The sequence below is a fragment of the Mizuhopecten yessoensis genome, unplaced genomic scaffold (genome assembly GCF_002113885.1).
Source record: "Mizuhopecten yessoensis strain PY_sf001 unplaced genomic scaffold, ASM211388v2 scaffold1923, whole genome shotgun sequence".
NCBI lineage: Eukaryota > Metazoa > Mollusca > Bivalvia > Pectinida > Pectinidae > Mizuhopecten > Mizuhopecten yessoensis.
In genome coordinates this window covers 461852-478061 of record NW_018404289.1, presented here as the reverse complement: position 1 = coordinate 478061, position 16210 = coordinate 461852, and the positions used below count along the sequence as shown (strand labels likewise).

The following is a 16210-nucleotide window of genomic DNA, read 5'->3' as shown; positions in this document are numbered from 1 at the left end:
GGTAAGTAATATACTACACAGGACAGGATCAGCTCCTGTAACTGTTTCCACACTACATACACTGTGTATCAAGGATAGTTCAGTAAATAGAGGAAATAGCATGTGTGCTCATGTAATATTGAATTTATTAACGAGTTTAATAAATTCAATATTACATTAACACTTATGTTAGATTCTATTTATTATATAATTCGAGAAACACCCCTACATAATAAATTCAATGTTACATGAACACTCGTGTTAGGGTTCTATTTATTAGCTCACCTGGTCCAAAGGACCAAGGTGAGCTTATGCCATACCGTGGCGTCCGTCGTCCGTTCGTCCGTGGTCCGTCGTCCGTCGTCCGTCCGTCAACAATTTCTTTAAACGACTTCTTCTTCTTAACCACTGATTGAAATTTTACTAAATTTGACTGGAAGCATCCTTAGGTGGTGGGGAATCAAAATTGTACAAATGGTGGGGCTGACCCCCCAGGGGGCTGAGGGGCGGGGCAAAAAGGGGGCAATTTGGCTATATTGCTTTAAGCGACTTGTTCTCTGGAACTAAGTGATGGATATTAACCATATTAGACTGGAAGCATCCCTAGGTGGTGGGGATTCAAAATTGTACAAATGGTGGGGCTAACCCCCAGGGGGCTGAGAGGCGGAGCCAAAAGGGGGCAATTTAGCTATATTGCTTTAAGCAATTTCAATGCACATTTGCTTCCAGGATGGCCCTAGGGTCTGGCCCCACCCTTGGAAACATAGTCATTGGGCCATAACTTTAAAACGGCTGAGATCCCCACTCAAAAACTATATATACAAATGCTGGGCAAAAAGAGACAAATGCAGTCATGATATTAGAATTGCCCCCAGGGTTTGCCCCACCCTTGCAGACTTAACCCCTGGATCATAACTTTGAAACGGTTGAAATCCCCACCCCAAAACTATATATACAAATGCTGGGCAAAAAGAGACAAATGCAGTCATGATATTCCTGTTAGGGTTCTATTAATTAGCTCACTGGGTCCGTCCGTCCGTCCGTCAACAATTTCTTTAAACGACTTCTTCTTCTTAACCACTGATTGAAATTTTACTAAATTTGACTGGAAGCATCCTTAGGTGGTGGGGAATCAAAATTGTACAAATGGTGGGGCTGACCCCCCGGGCTAAGGGGTGGGACCAAAAAAAGTTTATTGCCTGGAAATGGTTGAGATCCCCACCATATAACCACATATACAATTGCTGAGTATAAAGAGAAGAATGCACAATTGCTTCCAGGATGGCCCTAGGGTCTGGCCCCACCCTTGGAAACATAGTCATTGGGCCATAACTTTAAAACGGCTGAGATCCCCACTCAAAAACTATATATACAAATGCTGGGCAAAAAGAGACAAATGCAGTCATGATATTAGAATTGCCCCCAGGGTTTGCCCCACCCTTGCAGACTTAACCCCTGGATCATAACTTTGAAACGGTTGAAATCCCCACCCCAAAACTATATATACAAATGCTGGGCAAAAAGAGACAAATGCAGTCATGATATTCCTGTTAGGGTTCTATTAATTAGCTCACTGGGTCCGTCCGTCCGTCCGTCAACAATTTCTTTAAACGACTTCTTCTTCTTAACCACTGATTGAAATTTTACTAAATTTGACTGGAAGCATCCTTAGGTGGTGGGGAATCAAAATTGTACAAATGGTGGGGCTGGCCCCCCAGGGGGCTGAGGGGCGGGGCAAAAAAGGGGCAATTTGGCTATATTGCTTTAAGCGACTTCTTCTCTGGAACTAAGTGATGGATATCAACCATATTATACTGGAAGCATCCCTAGGTGGTGGGGCTTCAAAATTGCACAAATGGTTGGGCTGACCCCCCAGGGGTCTGAGGGGCGGGGCCAAAAACGGGGCAATTTGGCTAGATTGCTATAAACGACTTCTTCTGTAGAACTGTGGCATGGACATTTTTTCATATTTGGTTGAAAGCATTCATAGGAGGCAGGGATTCAAAATTGTACAAATGGTGGGGCTGAACCCCCAGAGGGCTGAGGGGCGGGGCCAAAAGGGGGCAATTTGGCTATATTGCTATAAACGAATTCTTCTGTAGAACTGTGGCATGGACATTTTTTCATATTTGGTTGAAAGCATTCATAGGAGGCAGGGATTCAAAATTGTCCAAATGGTGGGGCTGATCCCTAGGGAGCTGAGGGGCGGAGCCAAAAGGGGGCAATTTAGCTATATTGCTTTAAGCAATTTCTAATCTGGAACTATGAGATGGATATCAATCATTTTTGACTGGAAGCATTCCTAGGTGGTGGGGATTCAAAATTGTACAAATGGTGGGGGTGACCACCCAGGGGGCTGAGGGCGGGGCCAAAAGGAGGCAATTTGGCTATATTGCTATAAACGACTTCTTCTGTAGAACTGTGCCATGGGTATTGATCATATTAGACTGGAAGCATCCCTAGGTGGGGGGGATTCAAAATTGTACAAATGGTGGGACTGACCACCAAGGGGGCTGAGGGCGGGTCCAAAAGGGGGCAATTTGGCTATATTGCTATAAACGACTTCTTCTGTAGAACTGTGGCATGGATATTTTTTCATATTTGGTTGAAAGCATTCATAGGAGGCAGGGATTCAAAATTGTCCAAATGGTGGGGCTGATCCCTAGAGAGCTGAGAGGCGGAGCCAAAAGGGGACAATTTGGCTATATTGCTTTCAGCGACTTCTTCTCTGGAACTAAGAGATGGATATCAACCATATTTGACTGGAAGCATCCCTAGGTGGTGGGAATTCAAAATTGTACAAATGGTGGGGCTAACCCCCAGGGGGCTGAGAGGCGGAGCCAAAAGGGGGCAATTTAGCTATATTGCTTTAAGCAATTTCTAATCTGGAACTATGAGATGGATATCAATCATTTTTGACTGGAAGCATTCCTAGGTGGTGGGGAATCAAAATTGTATAAATGGTGGGGCTGAACCCCCAGAGGGCTGAGGGGCGGGGCCAAAAGGGGGCAATTTGGCTATATTGCTATAAACGACTTCTTCTGTAGAACTGTGCCATGGATATTGATCATATTTGGATTTGGTTGAAAGCATTAATGGTCGAGATCTCCGAGGTATAACCATATATACAATTGCTTAGTATAAAGAGAAGAATGCACATTTGCTTCTAGGATGGCTCTAGGGTCTGGCCCCACCCTTGGAGACATAGTCCTTGGGTCATAACTTTGAAACGGTTGAGATCCCCACCCTAAAACTTTAAATACAAATGCTGGGCATAAAGAGACAAATGCAGCCATGATATTAGAATTGATCCTGGGGTCTGGCCACAACCCTATGAACCTAGTGTCTGAGTCACAGCTTGGAAACAGTTGAGATCTCCACCCCATAATATAACCATACATAAAATTGCTGGGCATGAAAAATCTAATACAGATCTCTACAAGGATAGGCTTTGGGGTCTGGCCAATTCCCTTAGATCTCATTTGGAGAATATTTTGCCATGATTGCTTCGATATCCAGGTGAGCGATACAGGCCCTCCGGGCCTCTTGTTTACTTCTCCTGTTAAGCTGATGGGATTTGGGTCAGATTTGACACACTTGTTTGTTTGATGGCCCTAAACAACTATTGTTATTTTTTGTCTACATCAAGGTCACAAGAGGTCAAATATGCCAAAAATCTGTATAATACCTACATTGTGTACATACAGTACACAATATAGTCTAGAAACTGAAACGTATATGTGGCTGTGATCACACTTCCTCCTTCTTTAGCAGGAAAATGGTGGAAAAAATAATGGGATTAAAAACCTAAACCTGAATACAGGGAATGGCATTATCATTGTTATCATATAATTCAAGTTTATGTGGGTTGTATATTTGTCACCCTTTTTGGTGACAGCTCTAGCTAAAAATATTAAAATATTTAGGTGGTTAAAAGTTTTTCTATCAAAACCTTTTGTTCATTATCGTACTATTCACTGAAATGTCGCACAAACATTTCACTGGTTGTGCCACATGAACCTATAATACAACTTATACTTACCTACCTGAGGAAAATGATTAGAAATCAGAATGTTTGCTAGTTTGTGCAATCCTTAAAAGTACTTACCTTAGAATGCTTGATATGAAATACCATTTTATTGCCAAGAAAATTTGAATTGAATAATGAAGCTTATCACTTTTCTTACATTTCTTTTGTTACATTATATTCTTTTGTTACATTATATTCTTTTGTTACATTATATTCTTTGAGCAATAAGTGGAAGACTGATTTTGTTTTCAATTATTTTAGGAAATAGAACTGATCAATCTGTAATCTGTATTTTTGTATAGGATGTTTACCACCAAGACGTTTCCAAAAGTGACACACCAGAAAAGAAGGAAGTACGCTTGGCTACAGATTTTTTGAGAAATTCTCAAAACAGCATTCATGTAGAAGAGTTTAGTGTTGTGAAATTGTACACCCTAGCAGAGACTCGGTTTGCTCTGTGCGTGGTAGCTAAGTATGTACAGAAAATATATGTGGACAAATCTGTTAGGATGACAAAAGGTGTGCGACAGATGATTGATGCTGCAGCCAAACTTTGTGAAGAATGTGGCTCGGAATGGCCTTGGTAAGTATACACTTTATCTTTTATACCTCACTTCATGAAGACAAGAAATACTTTTTATCACACAAGTGTATTCTGCATTGACTAAACTAACGGAAAAAATGATGAGTTTTGACAAAAAGCAATCTTTGTGAAACCTATCTATACAGATACCACCAGGATAAATGTTTCCAATCTAAGTAGACAGATTTTTCAGATAACATCACAAAGAATTGTATGGAATCCTGTATAAACAAGTTTCCATATTGTACAATGTTCTGTTACTGTATCAAGGGAGGTTCTGAGATGATGCGATCCTTTAAAGTCTAACTGCTCTTTTTCAGTATATTCTTTATCAAGCAGCTGTGTCGTTGCTATGGACTCGACAGTTACCAGTCGGTGTGTAAATCTGGAGACGCTAATATGTGTCGATGGCTTCAGATGCTGGATCTTGACAGGGATGAGGTGTGTACAATTTAAACAGTACTTTAAAAGAGTTTTTCTGTGTAAATTTTAATTTGTATTATGCCCCACCATTTTATTGGGTTCTGGAGAGAAGGGCATATAGTATTTCCAATGTTCATCTCCTTCTTTCTCCTCCTGGTTCTTGTCATTGCTCTAGCAACAGATTTTGAGCAAACTTTAAACAAAGGTCAAGGTCAATTAATAAATAATACTGTTTTTTTAACTTAACAAATCAGTTCGTTATACTCATTTTTGACCTAAAATTATTTGTAATTTTCTTGGGACTTCATTTTGCTTTTAATTTTCGGGAAAATTCCTCAGGAACATATAAAATTAAAAGTCGTTTTTTAGCCCACACTCATCAAATGCCACCAGGCAACTATCTTGGATTTTGACAGTTCAAAAATATTTTCACTCTTTCCCGAATTTCTTATGTTGATTCCCCTTAGTCCATAGCTGTGCATGTTTTATTTTGGGACTGATAGAAACTTCAAGGTTTCCATTAGGCAGCCATCTTGGACTTTGACCGTTTAAATTTGTTATCACTATTTGTAAAGACGTACTTGACAGATCTTTCTGAAGTTTTAAATGTAGGTTTCCCTTGGTAATTATGTTAATGTACTGAACCTGAACTAGTAAATATGTTAAATGACATTCTCACTTTGGAAGATAATGTTATCCACGGTAGTATGAATTTCAGATCAAAAGTTACCTCAAGTTGCATTCACTATTTACATGTCTTAATCAAACAGATAAGAAAAAGGAGAAAAAAGATCAGTCTAACATAGAACCTATGAAGATGGAATGTACATTGTGTACAAACAGTACACAGACACCTGTATAGACCCTACATTGTACATACAGTACACAGATACCTGTATAGACCCTACATTGTGTACATACAGTACACAGACACCTGTATAGACCCTACATTGTACATACAGTACACTGACACCTGTATAATACCTACATTGTGTACATACAGTATACAGACACCTGTATAGACCCTACATTGTGTACATACAGTACACAGACACCTGTATAATACCTACATTGTACATACAGTACATTGACACCTGTATAGACCCTACATTGTACATACAGTACACAGACACCTGTATAATACCTACATTGTACATACAGTACACTGACACCTGTATAGACCCTACATTGTACATACAGTACACAGACACCTGTATAATACCTACATTGTACATACAGTACACAGACACCTGTATAATACCTACATTGTACATACGGTACACAGACACCTGTATAGACCCTACATTGTACATACAGTACACAGACACCTGTATAATACCTACATTGTACATACAGTACACTGACACCTGTATAGACCCTACATTGTACATACAGTACACAGACACCTGTATAATACCTACATTGTACATACAGTACACAGACACCTGTATAATACCTACATTGTACATACGGTACACAGACACCTGTATAGACCCTACATTGTACATCAGTACACAGACACCTGTATAGACCCTACATTGTGTACATACAGTACACAGACACCTGTATAATACCTACATTGTACATACAGTACACAGACACCTGTATAATACCTACATTGTACATACAGTACACAGACACCTGTATAGACCCTACATTGTACATACAGTACACAGACACCTGTATAATACCTACATTGTACATACAGTACACAGACACCTGTATAATACCTACATTGTACATACAGTACACAGACACCTGTATAGACCCTACATTGTACATACAGTACACAGACACCTGTATAATACCTACATTGTACATACAGTACACAGACACCTGTATAATACCTACATTGTACATACAGTACACAGACACCTGTATAGACCCTACATTGTACATACAGTACACAGACACCTGTATAATACCTACATTGTACATACAGTACACAGACACCTGTATAATACCTACATTGTACATACAGTACACAGACACCTGTATAATACCTACATTGTACATACAGTACACAGACACCTGTATAGACCCTACATTGTACATACAGTACACAGACACCTGTATAATACCTACATTGTGTACATACAGTACACAGACACCTGTTTGGACCCTACATTGTACATACAGTACACAGATACCTGTATAGACCCTACATTGTACATACAGTACACAGACACCTGTATAATACCTACATTGTACATACAGTACACAGACACCTGTATAATACCTACCTTGTACATACAGTACACAGACACTTCTCAACTGAGGCCTTGTACTGTATACAAACATAAAGTTATTAATTGCAAAGGTTTTTTTAAGTTTGTAGATGATGATTTGTTTTTTACGATCTACTTTGTGCAGGTGCTTGAGTGCTCTGACCTGTACGTGGTATGTGGGGAACAGTACATCACCTGTCGTGAGATGATCACTAAATGTTTACTTGGCCAGGATCCTGACAACCTTATACAACAGCTTGAGGTATGTGTCTGACCATACAAATGGAAACTCCATTGAAGCAAGGAGTTTTGTTTTCAGAAGTATGCGGTTGAGTGCTTTTCAAGACATTAATATTAATTCCTCCGCCAAAACTATCGGACAAGACTGTAAGTTGGTTTGCACTCTATCTGTCAGTCGCTGGGCCAGTCTCTCAGTCGGTTTGCACTCTATCTGTCAGTCGCTGGGCCAGTCTGTCAGTTGGTTTGTACTCTATCTGTCAGTCGCTGGGCCAGTCTCTCAGTTGGTTTGTCCTCTATCTGTCAGTCGCTGGGCCAGTCTCTCAGGTGGTTTGCACTCTATCTGTCAGTCGCTGGGCCAGTCTCTCAGTTGGTTTGTACTCTCTCTGTCAGTCGCTGGGCCAGTCTCTCAGTTGGTTTGTACTCTCTCTGTCAGTCGCTGGGCCAGTCTCTCAGTTGGTTTGTACTCTCTCTGTCAGTCGCTGGGCCAGTCTCTCAGTTGGTTTGTCCTCTATCTGTCAGTCGCTGGGCCAGTCTCTCATTTGGTTTGTACTCTATCTGTCAGTCGCTGGGCCAGTCTCTCAGTTGGTTTGTCAATGCATCATTTTGTCTGAAGAATATCTCGATGTCAAGTTGTTGAGTGTCATACATGCCATCACTTTGTCTGAAGAATATCCCGATGTCAAGTTGTTGAGTGTCATACATGCCGTCACTTTGTCTGAAGAATATCTCGATGTCACGTTGTTGAGTGTCATACATGCCATCACTTGGTCTGAAGAATATCTCGATGTCAAGTTGTTAAGTGTCAATATCTCGATGTCAAGTTGTTGATTGTCATCCATGCCATCACTTTGTCTGAAGAATATCTCGATGTAAAGTTGTTGAGTGTCATACATGCCATCACTTTGTCTTAAGAATATCTCGATGTCAAGTTGTTGAGTGTCATACCTGCCATCACTTTGTCTGAAGAATATCTCGATGTCAAGCTGTTGAGTGTCAATATCTCGATGTCAAGTTGTTGAGTTTCAATATCTCGATGTCAAGTTGTTGAGTGTCAATATCTCGATGTCTAGTTGTTGATTGTCATACATGCCATCACTTTGTCTGGAGAATATCTCGATGTCAAGTTGTTGAGTGTCATACACGCCATCACTTTGTCTGAAGAATATCTCGATGTCACGTTGTTGAGTGTCATACATGCCATCACTTGGTCTGAAGAATATCTCGATGTCAAGTTGTTGATTGTTATACATGCCATCACTTTGTCTGAAGAATATCTCGATGTCAAGTTGTTGATTGTCATCCATGCCATCACTTTGTCTGAAGAATATCTCGATGTCAAATTGTTGAGTGTCATACATGCCATCACTTTGTCCGAAGAATATCTCGATGTCAAGTTGTTGAGGGTCAATATCTCGATGTCAAGTTGTTGAGTGTCAATATCTCGATGTCTAGTTGTTGATTGTCATACATGCCATCACTTTGTCTGAAGAATATCCCGATGTCAAGTTGTTGAGTGTCATACATGCCGTCACTTTGTCTGAAGAATATCTCGATGTCACGTTGTTGAGTGTCATACATGCCATCACTTGGTCTGAAGAATATCTCGATGTCAAGTTGTTGATTGTCATCCATGCCATCACTTTGTCTGAAGAATATCTCGATGTAAAGTTGTTGAGTGTCATACATGCCATCACTTGGTCTGAAGAATATCTCGATGTCAAGTTGTTAAGTGTCAATATCTCGATGTCAAGTTGTTGAGTGTCAATATCTCGATGTCAAGTTGTTGAGTCTCATACATGCCATCACTTTGTCTGAAGAATATCCCGATGTCAAGTTGTTGAGTGTCATACATGCCGTCACTTTGTCTGAAGAATATCTCGATGTCACGTTGTTGAGTGTCATACATGCCATCACTTGGTCTGAAGAATATCTCGATGTCAAGTTGTTGAGGGTCAATATCTCGATGTCAAGTTGTTGAGTGTCATACATGCCATCACTTTCTGGTGCAAAATAGTGAGATCAGTGATTTTTTTTAATGGGATTTGGTCAAAAAGAGTTAGATTTTTTCTCTGAATTATTGAGAAATTTGTGAGACATTTAAAACATAAACTATACTACATATAACATAGTATTATAATTTTTGTGTTATTCTGAAGCTTCCAATTACTTTGTTATAACCAAAATTGAAGATTTATTGATATTTTAAAGGATTGTAGGGAGGTATACAAATGACAATTATGGTCCGGATAAAGCTATCTACATTTACAAGTAAATATATCACAATACTTCCATCAAAGGCAGAAAAATGAATAATGAAAAGAAGTAAAACTTATAGAAGGATGTCCTTGTGACCCAGGTTAGAAAATGTATATCTCAAAACATTGGGAATATTTAATGTTCATTTGTTGAACAAAAAAGTAAATCAATAACTACTACTTCCGCTATTTTTATATGTCCAATTGTGAAGAAACTTGTTAACAGAGTAAATTTCGAATTCAATGTCAGTGTCCGGTTTCGATTTTATTGTTACGACTTAATTTCCGTTTCAGTAAACCATGTGTTCGATTGTAATGAATTAACTAGCAGCTCTTATGTTGCTGTTTAATGTTTATATCAACTGTCATCACATATTTATTAGCAACTAGCCCCCGCTGGATGTGGGATCACTGATTTAATTGCTGAACATGTACAGTTCACACATCGGTGAGCAAGTCACCAAGCCATGCGCAGCTAAGTAAGTCGGCCTGGGCCATTCACACATTTCACACCTAAGCTTCTGCTGCTAAGCCTGGCCTGTAATTGAAGTGGCTGGCGTGTGACTTAAGACCTCTCAGTGACCAAGATCAGTGTGAATCCATGTAGCTATTGTTTATTCACAAAGATTGACCAAATTTTGTTTCTTTTCGTGAGACCGTGAGAAATGTGTCTCATGCCGTGAGGATTTTTTTCTGCAGCAATTTTCGTGAGTCTCATGGCCAAATCATTAGATATGGCATGTGTGGAGTGTCACACCCTGAAATCAGGTTGTGTACCCTGTTATATGCAGAGTTATGGCCCTTTGTTCCCTATGCATCATTTTGTCTAAGGCAATCTTGTATATGCTGTCGTCATTTAGAATGACCAAGTTATGTATGTAAATACCTCTTGGGATGAGGGAGTGCCATATATTGAAAACGGGTCTAGCTAGCTGTCACCCCAATTTGTATACATTTATACAGAGTTAAAGATCCACCATGTGTCACTGTGGCCTAGACGTGTTTTGTATAAGCTGTTGGCTTCTGACCACTCTAAGTTGCTTTACAATAAATGGACATTACACAATTGTTGTAAAACCAATGACCAGGTATTACAATCAATACAATTTGTCAGATTTTGCAGGAGACTATAACTATAGTCCATATCCCCCTGGCCAACACAATATCTCCAAACGTGTGTGCACAAGTTACAGAGTCTGTCATCCCCAAGACAGTTCTATGCTATAGGACACAACTTTGGCTTTGTATGCATTTGCAATAGACTAAGTTGTAGTCATGTTTTACTGTGTATTGAAAGCGTATGAGTTTACTATAACTTAGTGCCTTTTTGTAAACAACAACAAAAAAATGTAAAATTTGGCCTCTGAGAAGCTTGATGAATTTGCTTTATACAGTTGTGAGCTAATATACCTTTATGCATCATCTTTCCCTCTTTCTTTCATTTGTCTTTCTTTCAATCATTAATTAATTAATGAGAAAGGTAAAAAAGTAGCTACTAACTGACTCTTCCTCTAGATTACTTGGATGGATGTTTTTGATGGAAAGCCGTTGCAAGTGGTGATGATGCAAAACTGCACAGGGGCTGAAAGCTTGGGACTAAAAAGCAGGATCAAAAAGAGCGTTTTGGAGATACTGCTTCATGCAACTTCTCCTCTGGATATTTCAGACATCATTCATTTTTGGTTAGAAGTGCAGTCCTCACATCAACTGTACAAATGGAGGAACTATTCGCCCCTGGGTCCAACATGGAAACAGTTGAAGTCTCCACCTTACAATTTCACTCCCACACTGGGGAATTAATCCCTGGGTCTTAACATGGAAACAGTTAAGATTTCCATCATATAACTATAATATATCAAACTGCTGGGTATATAGAGACAAATATGCTACCAAGGTTGGCTCTGGGGACCTTTGCACCATTGGGGACTCAAGTTCCTTTTTCATAATCAGAAACAGTTTCAATATAACCATATACATGTATGTGCTTGCTGAGCATGAGGAGACTTTCAGGATTAGACCTGGGGTCTATCCCCACTCCTAGATTTTGCAATATTGTTTTGATGCTATCCAATATGCTCGAGGACTCATAAAAGGTATGATGTAGACTTCACACAGTTTTTTTTACCTCACTTAGCAACATAACAGACTTGCTTTAGGTAATGTTTGTTCTTAAATCTTGCTCTTTTGAAGGCTTTGAGAAATTTGGATTGGAAGAAGAGAGTGACTTTATTGCTGGCAGTCTACCGAGAAGTCACTATGTCTTTTGTCTACCCAGAGGACCGGAGGAAAACACAACCAGAGGTAAATTGTGTTCCATTTGTACAATTTTCTGCAATCAAGATGCAGTCAAATCTGAGACCACACAGGGGAAGGATCAAGAGTGCTTTTCTAAGCAGAGATGGTCTCTTAGGACAGAGTTATTGTATAGTAAAACTGCTTTGTGGGAATGAGAAATCTGGGTATCTGTAAGAGAGACGATTACTCCATAGGAGCAGTGTCTCTAGCAGAATCCAATGTGACTCATGGTATTTTTGGTGCTCATTTGAAATGAAAAACTGTTGGCCTGCATGGTTTCAGATTTACTGAAACATTTAAAACAGAATTCAAGATAAGTTTATTTCAATGTACCAAATATCTACCAATAGCTTATGCAATCTCAATGTAGAACTTAAAACTCCCTCATGGCACTGAGCAAACATCAATACAGGCCCTAGGATTTCTTGTTTCTTCAAAATATGCAAGGTTAAAAAATATCTCCAGTCTATACATTTATGTTGTAAGTGGCTTCTACAATAAAGTTTTTGCCATACATTAGTGGGCTAGATTATTCAAATTGGGCAAGTTTTGTTTGAATACTCTATGTTGGCTGAAACAGCAACCTTACACAGCTTTGTTTTATTGTTCGTCTAAAAAATGAATACCTTCGTATTTTCAGATGTATGAACAACTTCTTGATGCCTTGTCCAGCCATCATCTGTTCAATGCACAGGTAAACATATGCTATTTCCTGATATTTTTGGTTTTTGAAGAAGGTTTATGAAATGAAAAAAAGAAATGTCCTCCAAGCTTCTCTGTAAGAATGAAGCATTTCATCATATTCTACAGATAACCAACTCTCTATTCTGTAATTGAAAGCCCTGTAAGAATCACAATGGTATCAACAGTTTATGTTTGATGTTGTTCAGGGAAACCTCCTTACAGCATTGTTCCAAAACACAATCTGGCGTCGAATCAACCACTTGAACATCCACCCAGGAATGGAGCTGCGCAACCAGAGCATTGTGTGTCTGCTTGCCCACGCAGGGATCACCTTCCTACAGGTTCCAGAAGACAACACTCTGTTACAGCCTCTTATAACACTGGCCCTCCTACCACAGAACATGGCGGTATGTATCTCTTATTACACTGGCCCTCCTACCACAGAACATGACAGTATGTATCTCTTATTACACTGGCCTTCCTACTACAGAACATGGCAGTATGTATCCTTCATTACCCTAGCCCTCCTACCACAGAACATGGCGGTATGTATCTCTTATTACACTGGCCCTCCTGCCACAGAACATGACAGTATGTATTTCTTATTACACTGGCCTTCCTACCACAGAACATGACAGTATGAATCTCTTATTACACTGGCCTTCCTACCACAGAACATGACAGTATGTATTTCTTATTACACTGGCCTTCCTACCACAGAACATGACAGTTGTATCTCTTATTACACTGGCTCTCCTGCCACAGAACATGGCGGTATGTATCTCTTATTTCCCTGGCCCTCCTACCACAGAACATGTCGGTATGTATCTCTTATTACACGGGCCCTCCTACCACAGAACATGACAGTATGTATTTCTTATTACACTGGCCTTCCTACCACAGAACATGACAGTATGTATTTCTTATTACACTGGCCTTCCTACCACAGAACATGACAGTTGTATCTCTTATTACACTGGCTCTCCTACCCCAGAACATGGCGGTATGTATCTCTTATTACACTTGCCCTCCTACCCCAGAACATGACAGTATGTATCTCTTAGTACACTGGCCTTCCTACTACAGAACATAGCAGTATGTATCCTTCATTACACTAGCCCTCCTACCACAGAACATGGCTATATGTATCTCTTATTACACTGGCCTTCCTACCACAGAACATGGCGGAATGTATCTCTTATTACACTGGTCCTCCTACCACAGAACATGGCGGGATGTATCTCTTATTACACTGGTCCACCTACCACAGAACATGGCGGTGTGTATCTCTGATTACACTGGCCCTCCTACCAGAGAACATGGCTGTATGTATCTCTTATTACACTGGCCTTCCTACCACAGAACATGACAGTTGTATCTCTTATTACACTGGCCCTCCTACCACAGAACATGGCGGTGTGTATCTCTGATTACACTGGTTCTCCTTCCACAGAACATGGCGGTATGTATCTCTTATTACACTGGTCCTCCTACCACAGAACATGGCGGTATGTATCTCTTATTACACTGGCCCTCCTACCACAGAACATGGCTGTATGTATCTCTTATTACACTGGCCCTCCTACCACAGAACATGGCGGTATGTATCTCTGATTACACTGGCCCTCCTACCACAGAACATGGCTGTATGTATCTCTTATTACACTGGCCCTCCTACCACAGAACATGGCGGTATGTATCTCTGATTACACTGGCTCTCCTACCACAGAACATGGCGGTATGTATCCCTTATCATGCTCACCCCCACCTCCATTTTATATTAGGCCCTGTTTATTTTGTTTCTTTCAAATATTTTGACTGTACATGTTCTGGTATGGGGAGCGTCAGTCCATCCATCCACTCTTTGGTAACTTGATAACTTGATCAAATATCATTTGATTTGACTGTTCGACAAGGTACAATATGTTTTCTCCTTTCACCACATCTTCAAATATTTCAATTTTTACAGAATAAAACAGTACAATTGAGTTATGTCTTGTTACATTTCAGTATTTCCATTTATTTTAATACAAATGTGCATCAGAAGGATTTAAGGATGTCAGTTTGGCAATGACATGGGGCGGGCGCATGTTGTACAACCTCTGGGGTACGCTACTTAATTTCATTTTCTTTTTCTCCAGAGGTGCTTTTTACCCACAATGCCACAGGATGACATGTCAGAGGTCAAGGAAGCTCTGTTAGCAGCCAGGGATCTTCATGGCAATGAAAATCCTGTTGTTTATCGTAAGTGATCATAGTAAATCTGAATGGTAAAATACCTGCAAAGGCTCTACCTTGAATTGGTTTCACTCACACAATTTCTTTTCATAAAGTTAACATCATTTTAGTTAACTTTGTAAGTTCAGTTTCATACCTTTGTAATACAAAGTTTTTGCTATGAATATGTCTTACCATGGCTCTCATATGCTGCACTTATTCATTTTGGCCTTATCAGTTCGATGTAACTCAGCTCCTGCCCACATTAGCCAGGGGAACTGTAACAAGTATAGGTAGGGGTCGTTCCACAGCCAAGCTGCTTCCTGGCACCCGGTAAACTCGTAAACTTGACATTAACTAGTATTGACCCTTGGCACAACTCTGTTGGATAACAACAAACCTATACTGTAAAGGTTTTACACACATTTTTACTATTAAAGTGCTATAAAAGTGGTGAAAAGACTGCCGTTTGATTTATCATAGTGATGTTATTGAAGCGCTTTTTTCATTTCAGGTTGTCCAAATGGTCATCCCTATATCATAGGAAATGTAAGTTAATTATCAATGGTCATCCCTATATCATAGGAAATGTAAGTTAATTATCAATGGTCATCCCTATATCATAGGAAATGTAAGTTAATTATCAATGGTCATCCCTATATCATAGGAAATGTAAGTTAATTATCAATGGTCATCCCTATATCATAGGAAATGTAAGTTAATTATCAATGGTCATCCCTATATCATAGGAAATGTAAGTTAATTATCAATGGTCATCCCTATATCATAGGAAATGTAAGTTAATTATCAATGGTCATCCCTATATCATAGGAAATGTAAGTTAATTATCAATGGTCATCCCTATATCATAGGAAATGTAAGTTAATTATCAATGGTCATCCCTATATCATAGGAAATGTAAGTTAATTATCAATGGTCATCCCTATATCATAGGAAATGTAAGTTAATTATCAATGGTCATCCCTATATCATAGGAAATGTAAGTTAATTATCAATGGTCATCCCTATATCATAGGAAATGTAAGTTAATTATCAATGGTCATCCCTATATCATAGGAAATGTAAGTTAATTATCAATGGTCATCCCTATATCATAGGAAATGTAAGTTAATTATCAATGGTCATCCCTATATCATAGGAAATGTAAGTTAATTATCAATGGTCATCCCTATATCATAGGAAATGTAAGTTAATTATCAATGGTCATCCCTATATCATAGGAAATGTAAGTTAATTATCAATGGTCATCCCTATA

The 16210-nt window shown here is 39.4% G+C and overlaps 1 protein-coding gene across 1 annotated transcript in view; it reads left to right on the top strand.

Moving 5' to 3' along the window:
- LOC110442666 (E3 ubiquitin-protein ligase rnf213-alpha-like) overlaps positions 1-16210 on the top strand; it is a gene marked incomplete at its 5' end in the record, with an annotated part of 110026 nt that overhangs the window by 65273 nt on the left and 28543 nt on the right. Inside the window, 8 exons of the mRNA XM_021486376.1 lie at positions 4312-4592; positions 4913-5033; positions 7389-7505; positions 11929-12039; positions 12674-12727; positions 12924-13124; positions 14859-14961; positions 15449-15483. Of these exons, the coding sequence (XP_021342051.1) occupies positions 4312-4592; positions 4913-5033; positions 7389-7505; positions 11929-12039; positions 12674-12727; positions 12924-13124; positions 14859-14961; positions 15449-15483 (1023 nt within the window). The remainder of the gene's footprint in view (positions 1-4311; positions 4593-4912; positions 5034-7388; positions 7506-11928; positions 12040-12673; positions 12728-12923; positions 13125-14858; positions 14962-15448; positions 15484-16210) is intronic.